At 39.2% G+C, this 9876-nt stretch overlaps 1 protein-coding gene and 1 pseudogene across 1 annotated transcript in view; one reads left to right on the forward strand and one right to left on the reverse strand.

Annotated features, from left to right (window-relative positions):
- LOC105515291 (chromosome unknown open reading frame, human C14orf28) overlaps positions 1 to 8219 on the reverse strand; it is a 10606-nt gene extending 2387 nt beyond the window's left edge. Inside the window, exons 1-4 of the mRNA XM_011947076.1 lie at positions 7952 to 8219; positions 4549 to 5073; positions 2217 to 2306; positions 987 to 1121 (exon numbers count right to left, since the gene is read on the reverse strand). Of these exons, the coding sequence (XP_011802466.1) occupies positions 987 to 1121; positions 2217 to 2306; positions 4549 to 5072 (749 nt within the window). The 5' untranslated portion in view covers position 5073; positions 7952 to 8219. The remainder of the gene's footprint in view (positions 1 to 986; positions 1122 to 2216; positions 2307 to 4548; positions 5074 to 7951) is intronic.
- Positions 8115 to 9876, forward strand: part of LOC105515295 — an 8682-nt pseudogene continuing 6920 nt past the window's right edge.

The raw sequence follows: 9876 nt of genomic DNA on the forward strand, positions 1-9876 counted from the left end.
AAAAAAAAAAAAAGAATTTCTTAAAAACATTTTAACAGATGAACTTATAACCTGTATGGTTCTTTTAAAAAAGAGTAAACACATACATAAGAAAACTTTTACAGGGAAAATGTTAAAAGAACCCTTTATGTCCTGATTTGTATGCAGATATTTTTATTTATAGTGTTAAGTAATATTTTATGTTTAAATGATGACCATCTGCATACTATTACACATTTCTTTTTTTTTTTTTTTTTTTGGGATGGAGTCTTGCTCTGTCGCCCAGGCTGAAGTGCAGTGGTGATCTCGGCTCACTGCAAGCTCTGCTTCCCAGGTTCACGCCATTCTCCTGCCTCAGCCTCCCGAGTAGCTGGGACTACAGGTGCCCACCACCACGCCTGGCTAATTTTTTGTATTTTTAGTAGAGACGAGGTTTCACCATGTTAGCCAGGCTAGTCTCGATCTCCTGACCTTGTGATCTGCCCACCTGGGCCTCCCAAAGTGCTGGGATTACAGGCGTGAGCCACCATGCCCGGCTACTACACACTTCTTTGACTTGAAATACAAATATTAGCCAGTATATGTCAGGAATAAAATATTGTGCTATTATTATACTATCCAGTATTATGTGTCAGGCACTATCTTAAACCCTTAGTATGTGCTTATTAAATCTTTACAATAATTGCACTAGGTTGATACCATCATCTCTGTTTTATAGATAAGAAAACTGACATGTAAACTGGTTAAGTTGTTGACCCAAGGTTAACTTATAAAAGATGGGGCTAGGATTTGAATACAATTCTGTTTATTCTATAGTCCACATACCTACCCACTATGTGCACTGCTAGTAACTGACTCCCTCTAATAAATTCTGATTCTATTAAGAATACATAAATTTAGAGACGGATATGATTGTTTTCAACGATATCACTTACAGGCTAGTCAAAATCATAATAGGATAAAATTTTTTTATTAGTTTTATAAAGAAACAACAAAAAAATACCTACTTGTGATCAGACAAATCCAAGTAATAGGGTACATATGCCAGATCTTCAGATTTCCAATGCTGCATATTTAAGACAACAAAAGGGGGTGCCCCATGGCAGAAAACTCGTTGGGAAAATTCTCTTAAGCCACCACACCTAAAATAGAAAACAGGCATGAACATTATTACACTTGGGACAAAGTTGCCTCTCAACACTTCAGAGTTGTCTTTATGACTTTAATTTTCTTATAATTATCTATTATAGGTATAGGTAATGGTTAATATCTATAGGTATAGGGTAATTACTACCTTGTATCACCTAATAGTTCCAGAAGTTTATAAGCTGTGTTCCTTACACTAGAAATGATATGTTTAAAACTCCAGGAAATGCTAGCTATTTCTATATAAGCCAATGAAAGCATAACTCTGCAGAACTGATATGAACACTTTTATATTTCACTCTATATGCTGGTTTCAAATAATCACGGAGAGGGGAAATAATATGACTCTAATTGCTTCCTTTTGCCATTAGACTCTTTTATAAGTATGAACAAATTCTGTTCCCTCATATTATGAGGTATTACGTATATGGCTCAGAATATAAGAAGTTGAATTATACAGTAAAATCTCGATTAACCGGAATGCTCAGGGTACAGTATTCTGATTAACAAATGTTATTAACTAAACCAAATTAACCAGAAAACCATCTGTTTCAGTATTTGTTGCTACAATATATTCGTTCACTTTCTGGACTTAATAGGTAAATTAACAGAATGTATTTTTATCTTTCCTTTTGTAATTAATCAGCTATAAGATCATCCTTCTAAATATTAATTCTCATTATACAATAATGTAGTCACAGAAAATTTTAAGAGATTGGGATGAATATGTTCTGCTTCTCTCAACTTTTACTAGGTTAAGTTTTTTAGTTGTCATTTACCTCTTTCTCCTAAATGGGGAGTGTAGAAAAAAATCCAGATATTTGAGGGTCCCGATTAGCTGGGTTCCGGTTAACCAAGGTTTTATTGTACCTACTCAGCAGTGGGGGGAAAAAAAGAAAAGGTATTTGCTTTGTATTCATCAATCAGCTGTAGTACCATATTCTATGTAGTGATATACTCCGTAACAAAAACACTGTAAAATGTCATAGTAAACTAGGTTAATAAGATTCATGAAGTACTTCAAGGAGCACATCTTCCTATGTTTCCTTATAAACACATACTGTCATTTTAAATGTCTATCGTATACTCACCCGTGCTCTTCACAGAGTCCAATCTTAGAACAGAATAACTCATCCACAGCCAGTCTTATCAAGTTTCCATGTGGAATTTCTTGGGGAGGACTACAATAATTTTCAAATGCATGTAAGAACTGCTTCAACATTTTATATCTTAATATATTATTATAATAAATTTTACAGCTCAGTATTTTATTAGCAAAACCAATTATACCAAGTATAACCTCTATTACACATTTGGAATTTCTTGCAGATAGTAACAAGTTGAACTCAATAAACACTAACTATGAAATTTTCAAAGAAACATATTTTTGTAGAAACAATCTTGATATATCCAGTTGCTGCTACGTTAATCTGAAACATCTGTGAGAAGATTCAAACGAGGCAATCTGGTCTTGTGGGAAGGAACTAGGACCCAGAATCAGGGGAGCAGCTGATTAGTTACCTGATTAAATATAAGTAATAATCATTCTTGGCCTCAGGTACCTAATCTGTTAAAAATTTTTTTTTCTACATTATTTCAGAGGTTGCTTTAAATATAGGATTTTTAAAAAAGTAGGCAAAACCTTAAAAGTTATAGAGTATGATGGAAAATATTTTATTAAATAGTATAAAATATAATATAGAATTATAAATTTGTCATTATAGTTTCAAAATATTTACAGATGAAAAGAAACTACTTTTAAAAAAACAAGATATTAGGCTGGATGTGGTGGTTCACACCTGTAATCCCAGCACTTTGGGAAGCTGAGGTGGTGACTCAGGAGTTTGAGACCAACCTGGGCAACATAGCAAGATCCCATCTCTACAAAAAAAATACAAAAATTAGCCGGGCATGGTGGTGCATTCCCCTGGTCCCAGCTACTTGGGGGGTGCTGAGACAGGAGGATCTCTTGAACCCAGGAAGTCAACATTGCAGTAAACTGTGATCACACCATTATACTTCAGCTTGGGAGATGGCGTGAGACCCTGTCTCAAAAAAATAAAATAAATAAATAAAACATTAGCTGGGCATGGTGGCATATACATTGGAGAGGCTGAGGTGGTGAGGCATGAGGCAGGAGGATCACTTGAGCCCGGGAGTTCAAGGCTGCAGTGAGCTATGATCACTGCAACACTTCTGAGTTGTCTTTATGACTTGAAAATTATTTCCATTGCTAGATATTTCAAATTAGCAATGCAGGAAAATAGACAAAATATATTTCAGAGAAATATAAGTTTAACAAATTAGGGTATGTGAGGTACATTTCCAAATGGGAACAATCTATCAGGCTGTTTTTCTGGACCATAGGGCCAAATACCTTTCTGCCAACAATGTGTTTGGGTCTGTTTTTCTTTCACTGGCAATTATCCCCTTTCCAGCTCATGTCCCTTGGAGGCTTTAATGTTTCCCAACACTCCACTAGGGCTTGCCAATTTGGACTCTGTCCCTATCATTTACCAGGTGGGAGATCTGCCTTTTTTCTGAAAGCCAAAAACACTCATCTGGCTCCTTGCACCTTTTCTGTTCAAAATAAAAGCTGCTTACATCCACATCTCCACGTGTGAGATGCCAAGTTCTGGGTTTCTGTCTATAATTATGTCTTGGCCAAGATATGAAAGAATATTTTTAATTTTCTTGTTCATGTGTAACTAGCCCTCCTGACAAAGACCTATTCAAAAGGCAAAACATTTCAAAACAGTATAAAGCACTCTTAAAGAGGTTAAATTTGTGACACTAAGAATCATCTATTGTCATATTAGTAAATTCAAGTAAGAGTAATGTATTTTTCATACTGAGTAATTCATTACTCTGCTCCTGACAAGGTTATCAGCTGGTTTTGTAAAGTAATTACAAGATGTTTGGATGTAACTGGCTGTGACACTGTTTTCAGGCGACCTGTAGAAGAATCTTGCATTTGTGTGATTGCTTCATGCATAAGTAATTATAAAGGCTCTGTACTTTAACGAGTACTTTGGCAATACTGTCATTTGTCATCCAATGGGGACACATTCTGAGAAATGTATCCTTAGATGATTTCATAGTGTGTAAACATCCTAGAATGTGCTTACACAAAACTAGATGTGTAACCTTTTACACATGTAGGCTATACGGTAAAGCCTATTGCTCCTAGGCTACAAATCCATACAGTGTGTTACTGTACTTAATACTGTAGGCAATTTTAACAAAATGGTAAGTCTTTGTGTACCTAAACATAGAAAGGTATACTAAATATACAGTATCCTACAAACCAGCATGGCATATGTGGTCCTCTGTTGAACCAAATGTCATTATGGGGTACACGACTACATATCTAAGGCAACATTCATTAAAAAAAAAAGTATGTGACAAAACAGACCAACTTACTTTATATTAATTGTGCGCTGCTGATCCTCCTGCACTCGAGTTGGGCATCGCCAGTTGGAACAGTAACTCTCTTGAATGGTAGACATGAGATTTTCAAGATTTTTGGTAAAATTATCATGCTCATTCCCAAACAAATCAATTATTAATGAAGCTTTATGGACTTCAGATTTGTATTGCTGTTTTTCCATCTTGTCCCAAATCCAAAGTAGCTTCACAGTTGTAAAACTGTAGGTGTCCATTAAATAAAGAAAACAGTCTACAAACTCTCTACCAAAATGAAGAGAGAGTTCCCTAGGGAAATTTTCATTTTCATTAAGAATGACATATAATAACATCAAGAATCCATCTATGGTGCAGGTATTTTTCAGTCTTATTTCAACATAGAGCGGTGTACAGGATACTGCTTTGCGGCCAGCTTTGATAGTAAAAACACCCCCCCAAGGAAGAACAGGCCTCCAAAATGATCGATCTTGGTTATAGTTATTTTTAATTGATGCTTTGATCTCTTCAAACAGTGTCTTCATCCTACATTTTAAAAGTTTAAAACAGAACACATAAACTTGTAACTTTGTATATTAAATGCATAGTATGTTTAAATGAAAATAAATCTATCTAAAGACTCAAATCAAATGTGTCATTAGGCCTCCCAACATAGCAAAAAAATTTAAATGAGCCACTTTTTGGGCACTATGCATGCTCTCTGGAAAGATCATTTAAGAAGTTTCAGTCTTTTTTTGAGGCACAGATGGCCATTTGATAGTCTTTATATCAATTACATTGCAGATTTTATCTGTGACAGAGGGAAACCCTGTAATTAAAAAAAAATCCTGAGGCCAGGTGTGGTGACTCACGCCTGTAATTCCAGAACTTTGGGAGGCCGAGGTGGGCAGATCACCTGAGGTCGCAAGTTCGAGACCAGCCTGACCAACACGGAGAAACCCCATCTCTATTAATAATACAAAATTAGCTGGGCGTGGTGGCACATGCCCGTAATCCCAGCTACTTAGGAGGCTGAGGCAGGAGAATCGCTTGAACCCGGGAGGCGGAGGTTGCGGTGAGCCGAGATTGCACCAGCCGAGATGACGCCATCTCGTTCCAGCCTGGGCAACAAGAGTGAAACTCTATCTCAAAAAAAAAAAAAAAATTTCTAAACGAAAATAAAGCTATTAAAAACATAAATTGTTTGGTTAGGCATATTCCTAATGTAAACCTCCTCCTCCTTCCAAAATACAGGCTGTGCTTGCTTCATTTTCTTGTTAATATGGGTGGTTCCATTTAAGAAACTAATATAATGGGATCTCTTAATTGGGGGTACAGAATAATAGCTATTCCGTAATCTTTGTATTAACCATACTACATATTTTATCTGTTGTATAGAAAAACTATGTTAAAAAAAAAAAACTCCTGTTGCTATATAGACTAAGACTAATTCTGACATTTAGCTTTGAAAGACAGCATGAGGAGTAATCATGAAATCAATCTTCTAATATTGCTAATTACTTTGGGATTTTTATCTGCAACTCAGAATTGTGCTATTAATTGTGCAATTTAGATATACTATAATTTTTAACTACAGAGGCTATGCTATGAAGATCTGATTCAGAACTTGATAAATATCCTGATTATTCTCTATGCATGTTTTGGGAATGAACCAAAGCATCCTCCCTTTTCAAACTGGCACTTTTCCCCAATCTTGAGGACCACTAGGCACTTTGTTTTTAAAGCCACGGCGAGTATTTTAATAAATATGTTGTGTTATATGTATGTTACATAGCGCACCTATTTTTGAAAGAAATGAGTTCTTTTCGCAATTGTATTGAAAAAACTCCTTCACTTTACTTGGGACAAGCAAATAAACTAACAACATCATAATGTTTTCCAAGGTTACTTTTGTGGAGAATTATTGTTATGAAAAAAGGGAGGCATCTGAGGAGCGGAAACAGAGAAATGAGTGACTGAGATCAGTGTCTTATTTTGACCATCTTTTCAAGTACTGCATCCTCCCCAACACAACATGAACTCAACACTTAATAAAGCTGCAGTCCTACGTGTTTTATTTGTGTAAGAAACTAAGTTGAAAACATTCTGCAACACGAGTAAAAATTCACTTCTGCAATATATTAAACACACATGAACACAGTGCTTTCAGTTTGAAGCAAGACATTGTGGATTCTAAAATATCCAGTAACTATATTTAGTATGAAGAGTGGAAGTTTATATCTAGTTGGCCAACACATTGATTCTAGTCATCCACTTAGGAAGAAGAGGGTGTGGCAAATCTGTAGCCTAGGAAAACACAAACTCAGTTTCTTCTTACTAGAAACTGACACGTTTTGCTTACAAATATTTTAAAAAAAACAATTAGGCATTCAAATACTTCAATAAACGAAAACAACTTTATGGTTTATTTCCGTTGAATTTCAAAGAACTTTGTAGCAAGGTTTAAGATTGCTTAAAGAGCCTGAGTTCAGATTCCTAAAATAGTGCATTGGAAAGGAAGCATAAATCTCTAGGATATTTTCTTCAAATTATCTTTAGACATGACCAAATGAAGTGTAACTAGCTCTGTAAAGCAATAGTCACACTCTAAGAGAATTAAACTATGATATATATGGCATGAAACTCCAGTCTTTCTCTGGGAAAAACGGGAGGAGGGAAGGTTTGGAAGAACTAGAGGATACTAATTTCATCATGAACTTGGTGATTTGTTCCAAAGTAAATTGCAATAAAAATGGGGGGTGGGGAGAAATGATGGAAAGATAGCTGTAAAGAGCTTTACTTAAAATTGTCTTAGCTGTTTAGCTAGGAACTGTAATTGGAAGGACTGGAGATGTATTCCACTGGCTTTATTCTCCGGGCTAAGCAGGCCCTCCAATTTGAATAAACCTGGAAAACTCTCCTGACCTCTATTTCTTCGGCAAAACATCTTTCTTTCGTGGTGACTTCCAAGGGAGGCAATCGGTACCCCAAGGTAGCTGTGAGGATCCCACCAACTGCCCATGGCATTGAATGCCAGACTCCCTAGGGACTCAGGGGTGCTAAAGGTCCCCTCTCAAATCAGCGCCCGAAATACGCCTCTAAAACACAACCACGCGCTACCGCTCCCAACAGCGCAGGGCTTCCGGACAGCAGCAAGACAGACGCGAGGCGTGCGCCCCCGGGGAGCCCCCACGCTCCGGCCACGCCCACCCTGGCCCTGGGCAGCCGCGCCCGGGAGGCCTGGCACCGAGGCGGGCGGGTCTCCGAGTAAGGGGCCCGCGAGTCGGCTGGGCGCCCCCGCCTCTGTCCGGGCAGTGCCCCGCCGAGTGCCCAGGACTGCGGGCAAATGGGCTGGAGGGCCGGGCCGCGGAAGGCGTTCTCACACTGGCCAGTCTGCGTCCACCAGGAAGCCGACTCCTCGTACCTCCCCGGGGACCGAAAACCGCCGGTGCCGCCGCACCCGCCGCCGCCGCCGCCTGCTCATGGAGAGCCCGGGCTGCTGCCGCCGCCGCCGCCGCCTCATCTATGAGTACCGCCGGCTGTCTCGGCCTCCCCCGGCGTGAGTTCTGGGCTCTGGCACGGCCTCCATGGCACCCGCCGCGGCGGGAGCCACAGCAGCTCCAGCGCCCAGGCCCAATCCCCCTGGACCCACGGAGCCAGGACAGCGGGACACGTCGCTTCTTATTACGGAGGAAGATTCCGCACGACCTCCGCCCCCTCCCCCCAACCCGCCCCGTTTCCAGCCGCCTGACAGCGCAGCTGCGCAGGCGCGAAGACGCCCCAGCCTAACGTGCGTGTGTCGGGTGTGTATACAGCATCCAGATTCGCCCAATGGGATCCAGGATCAGGTGTGGGGGGCGGGACCTCGCAGAGAGGGGCGGGGTTCCAGTGTTAGAAGGTGGGTGGGGAAGCCGGAAGTGGGCAGGGTTTGCACGGAGGCGGAGCTTTATTGGCAAACCTGATTGGCTTTTTGAGGTTTGTACCATTTTAGGACTTGATTTTAGTTTGCTTCTGGGTATTGTTTTCTCAAATTCTTAACCGAGAAAGAAAGCTTTGTTTTCTCAGTAAATTACAGGTTTTTAAGCTTTTGATTTAAGTATTTACTTAGCAAACAGTTTAATTAATCTGTTAAATGCCAGCTTTAGTGTTCAAGTTAATTATTGGCCAATATGTTGTAATTTACAGTGAAAGTTAACCCCATTTTGAAAAATTAGATTGCTTTAATTCCATTGTAAAGTTGAAAAAATTGGGTTTGGGAGATAATAAGGTCCCACACAGCAAGTGACAGAGCTGGAAATTAAAATTAGTACAACTTAATGCTAGTTTGTGGGCTCAAACACTATTTCTGTTCATTAGGGCCTAGTTTTTGTATCTCCCATAAAGAGGCAAGGCCCTATACGGCTCTGCATCTGGAGAACACATGCCACCCTGCAAAAACTACCTCTACTTGTAAGTAGACATGGAGATCTGGTTGAGATTTTTCCCTATCCAGCCTTTCAACAAATAATGAGGGTCTGGAAAGTTAGCTCTAACCTTCAGAACTCATGAGGCTGATGAGAGAGCTCAGGGCCGTCCTAGTAAATCATTGTGGTTCTCAGTCACAGGCTCAGCCTGGGAGAAGCTGGATGCCTTCTTGGCCAGTGTGGTAGTAGGCTAAAGCTATGGAGGGAAACTTCCTCATGGATCTGTCTAAAAAAGTCTAGAAATGGAAGACAGACATCCATTTCTTGAGTTTTGGCTCTGCCCAAAAAAGAATAATTAATAGTTCTGGCAAAGCCTGCTCTTTTTGGTTTCCTGTTTTTTCTTATTTCTTATGGTGTTTTATAGATGAGGAAACTGAGGCTCTTAGAGATTAAACAAACTAGTGTGTTGGAAAACTTGCGAAAACTTCACTCTCAATATTAATCCTATCCAACAGGTAGAAAAGCCCTTTAAAAATGTTTGTAAATGTGGATTATGTGTTTAATTATAAATCCCTCACAAGACATGGAGTTCATTTTATACTGATTAGGTCATTCTCTTCCTGAAAACAGCCATAATATGGTGGATGACACCATTTCTGGAAAACAGTATTGAGATTGCTCATTAAACTCTGCCGAGTGTCAGTTAGCTGAGGGAAACATGGATTCCGTGAATACGTGGATAATTCACAAACATCACTGAGGCCTTTAACTGAAATTTCCATTCTGCATCTTTTCCACTGTCTTCAAAATCTGACATCTAAGTTGTAGGGTTTGTAAAGATATCTTTACTGAAGTATAATTGGCATAGAATATATAGAGCATACTTAAAGTGTATAATTTTATCAGTTTTGACATATGTATACCCCCTTGAAACCATCACTGTGAT

Source organism: Colobus angolensis, unplaced genomic scaffold (genome assembly GCF_000951035.1).
Source record: "Colobus angolensis palliatus isolate OR3802 unplaced genomic scaffold, Cang.pa_1.0 Scaffold258, whole genome shotgun sequence".
In the NCBI taxonomy this organism is placed as follows: domain Eukaryota; kingdom Metazoa; phylum Chordata; class Mammalia; order Primates; family Cercopithecidae; genus Colobus; species Colobus angolensis.